Genomic DNA, 3,620 nt, shown 5'->3' on the forward strand with positions numbered 1-3,620 from the left:
CAGTCTAGTAGTATAAATATCTTTCTTGTATCTCTTGGAATAAGGGTTCGAAGCATTTTGAAAAATTTAGAAGCATATAAAGTACGGTAGACTTAGCCATTCTTAGCCACTACTTTCTATATGCCACTATAGAACTTTCCTATATATAATTAATTATTAGTTAGAGAAAAGCATGACATATCTATACCTCACAATTATTTGTTCCTTCCACAAATTCTTTTGGCACATTAACCAGAATATGGCTATGAATAATAATAATAATAATCTCATAATTGACCATAGCTAGTCGTTTGAAAATTAAATTTATACCACCATTTATGTTCTATAACATATGATCATTGCGTTTATCTAAGTCGAGGCTTCATTCTACTGATCCATTGTACAATCTGCAGGATAAAAAGAAACCATTTTTTCTTGAAGGTCATACCCTACGTTAAAATTAACTTGTGCTATGTTGCCAAAGATAGAGAACCTATCACTAGGGACTATAGCCAAGCAAATAAGATTGTCCACCTTCAGAATTGTGTTCATTTTCTGCAAATGAACGTCAGCACCAGAAAAATGGAATGTCAAATCAGGGAGGTCCTCAACTGAGATATCCCTATAACACAACCTTAATGGTTCAGGTGGATCCTGTACCGGTTCATGACTGTTATCAACAGCGTCCTTAACCGCGGATTCAAAACCGTCGTAGAAATCCGATTGAAGCATAGTCAATGTAGTCCCGGAATCGATTACAATGTTGTTTGCACTTTGTTCTGTTTGTAGTTTCTTCTCACCTTCGTTTCATGATACGGATACAACTATTAGAAACAATGTCACTATATATGATACAGAGAATTCCTTAGCGATTCCATGAGCACCAAAAGTTTTCTCTCTATTTCATTCATATTGTAACACTTTAAACAATTTTGGAAAGAGAAAATAGTTAGTTAAAAGAAGGTGTTTTTTTTTGTTTAATTTAAAGAAAAATGACCTATATTAATTGAGCGAAAATTCTTATTCGCTCTTAATAAAAATATGCTAAGACCAACATTTTTAGTAAAAAAATGGAGAGTTGCTTGCTTGGTGTTGACTAAATACAGAGAAAATATTGATCATTTAACATTTATCTTTTAAATTATTTATAAACTTGTCACCAATCATAGAAGAGCTTCTAGGATTTTTTATTGTTATTGTTTTCAAACGTATGATTAGATTGTCAATTTTTTAAAGTATTTATTAATATACTATTGGTGCTAAAAAATAATGAAAATATTAATAACAAAAAGTAATGAAAATAAATTATGTATGTCATTGTTAACAAATATGACATATTAATAAAAAATTGGAAAATGATTATTATATTTCATAAGTTTAAAAAATGTGCAATTAAAAGATATCAGTATATCAGATTTCCTCACCTATGGAGATGCCTTCCAGAGTAAGGTAGTAATAAGTGGATGGAGATTTAGATATCAAAGGGGTAGAAACAACTCCATTACGAGAAACCGTTGATGATTCACTTCCAAATTTGAGTTTACTTGTAGAGTTTACTGAAAAGGGTAGCAAACAATATGAGAATTTGTGACCGATTGCATCACCCAGTTGTGTAACCAATGACAAAGGTCCACCACCTAGACCAACTAGTCCTGTGCTTGTGCTTCTAAAATTCCCATCGTTGTCATGTCCACAACCCAATGTAGTTTTAGGGTATTTTATCATTGATTTTCCACCATTTGAAGTACTAAAACTAATGGTGTCACTGACCAATTCTCCTACTGTGTAAGATCTGTCTCCATATGAGTAGTAGTACCTGCATATATATGTTCAAATAATGATACGAGTATGAATATTAAACACCAACTACGATACCATACGTAAATACAAATATTAATAATAAAAAAGTTAGACACACAAATACTCTAAATTTAATAAAAGAAATTATAATATAATTAGAGTAAAAAATAATTGAAATAAAAATTTTATTTATTTATTTATTTTAAATTTCATAATAAATAGTACTAAATAGGATACTTTTATCAAAAAATTAAAAAAATAATTTTAATATTAACTTTAACTTTAGTGACGATTTAAAAATAGCATTAAGTACAATTTCGATTTTCACCCAAAATTATAAGAAACAAAACAACACTTATCTATTTTTTAATAACATGTCGAATAGTAAAACTTTTAAAATATTACAAATTTGTTATGAAATCAACTCTAAATCTTTTAGTTATAAAAATTTTAACAAAAAGTCTAGGGATCACCATTTTTATTAAAATTTGACTAATACCAACAAAAAAAAGTGAATAATCTCGTACCATCCAATGAAATTTCATATCATTAAAAACATTAAAGATGACTAATTAATAATTACAAATTAAAAAACTTGTTGATCCTTTAACATTCTTCATAATTATTAATTATATATGTAATAAAATTAATTAATAAATTATTAATGTATATTCATAAGTATTGATACGTGATACGAGTATTAATATAATATATAGATACGACACAAATTGTGGAGTATCCGTAAATGAAAGAGGTACCTGCATTCTCCTGAACTTCCACAACCATATCTAGATAACGATCTACAAGACTCAGAATCACAAGTTAGTGTCTCAAAAGTAGAAGAATTTTTGGGATCAAAGATTGGAGCGTTTTGTGAGTAACACTGCTCACAAGGCAAGCATTGTATCCAAACAAGATCACTCCCTGTGTCCGCAACAGCGAGTGACTCCATTGGAGGGGTACCAATCAAGATCTTCATGAGGTAGTCTCCTCTGTCTGGAATCAACACGCTCTCCTCCTCCCCTTCCTCGGCTTTGTCCGGGAAGAAGAAGCGGCTGGTTCGAGAAACGGAGCGCTTCACGGCGTTTTTAATGATTTCGGATGGAGTCAGTGAAGGGTTGTAGAGGGGTGATAATGGTGAGTCACGGTGGATAAGATCAATGGTGAAACCATTGTTAAATGTTTTAGCTTCATCAGCTGAAGTTAGAAATGAGAGGGGCCACAGTACCGTGACCAAGAGTATCACAACCTTGATTATCATGTTGCAAGATAATGTTGTAGGTAGGAACTTTGAAATATATATATATATATATATATATATATATATATATATATTATAATTAGGAAGAAAATCAGAAAAATATAAAAAAAAATCAGAAAAAATTAATGTAAATTATTAGGATATTATTCTATATTTAGCATATTTATTAGTATGTTTTTGTTCTATATATTGATAAGAATTTTGTAATCAAGAAAAAGAAATAAATATGATATTTTTGTAAATTATTTTTCTTTTCTTTCCTAAATCTTTTGTACCAACTTAACATGATATTTGAGTAGAGTTAGGTTCTGAAAATTCAGACGTATCATCACTATCTCAGCAATACTACCAAAATCCAACATGTCTGTATCTGAAGAAACCAATAGCACTACCAATTTAAAATCAACCATTTCTGATGAATTGACATTATAAATTACAAATATGCTATGCAATAGTTTTAGAATGCAATCATCACAAACCAATTCTGACAATTTGTCAATTGGTTTCAAATTAAATAGAGATAATTATCCATTATGGGCAACTCTAATAAAAAACGCAATTGGTGGAAGAGGGAATGAAG

The 3,620-nt window shown here is 29.9% G+C and overlaps 1 protein-coding gene across 1 annotated transcript; it reads right to left on the reverse strand.

Moving 5' to 3' along the window:
• Positions 1 to 201: 201 nt before the first annotated feature.
• LOC112701585 (aspartic proteinase CDR1) lies at positions 202 to 3,056 on the reverse strand. Its single transcript, XM_025752328.2, has 3 exons — positions 2,538 to 3,056; positions 1,404 to 1,795; positions 202 to 779 (listed from the first exon to the last, which is right to left on the reverse strand). Exons 1-3 carry the CDS (start codon positions 3,038 to 3,040, stop codon positions 367 to 369), a joined length of 1,308 nt encoding a protein of 435 aa, XP_025608113.1. The 5' UTR covers positions 3,041 to 3,056; the 3' UTR covers positions 202 to 366.
• Positions 3,057 to 3,620: the final 564 nt, after the last annotated feature.

Source organism: Arachis hypogaea, chromosome 7, assembly GCF_003086295.3.
Source record: "Arachis hypogaea cultivar Tifrunner chromosome 7, arahy.Tifrunner.gnm2.J5K5, whole genome shotgun sequence".
NCBI lineage: Eukaryota > Viridiplantae > Streptophyta > Magnoliopsida > Fabales > Fabaceae > Arachis > Arachis hypogaea.

What these genes read in the sequence shown, in the direction of transcription:
- LOC112701585 (XM_025752328.2), bottom strand. Translation starts at nt 3,040, where the DNA reads ATGATAATCAAGGTTGTGATACTCTTGGTCACGGTACTGTGGCCCCTC. An exon ending in GGAAGTTCAGGAGAATGCAG is followed by an intron (nt 1,796 to 2,537) that starts GTACCTCTTTCA and finishes ATATATATGCAG; the next exon opens with GTACTACTACTCATATGGAG. An exon ending in TCTGGAAGGCATCTCCATAG is followed by an intron (nt 780 to 1,403) that starts GTGAGGAAATCT and finishes CATGAAACGAAG; the next exon opens with GTGAGAAGAAACTACAAACA.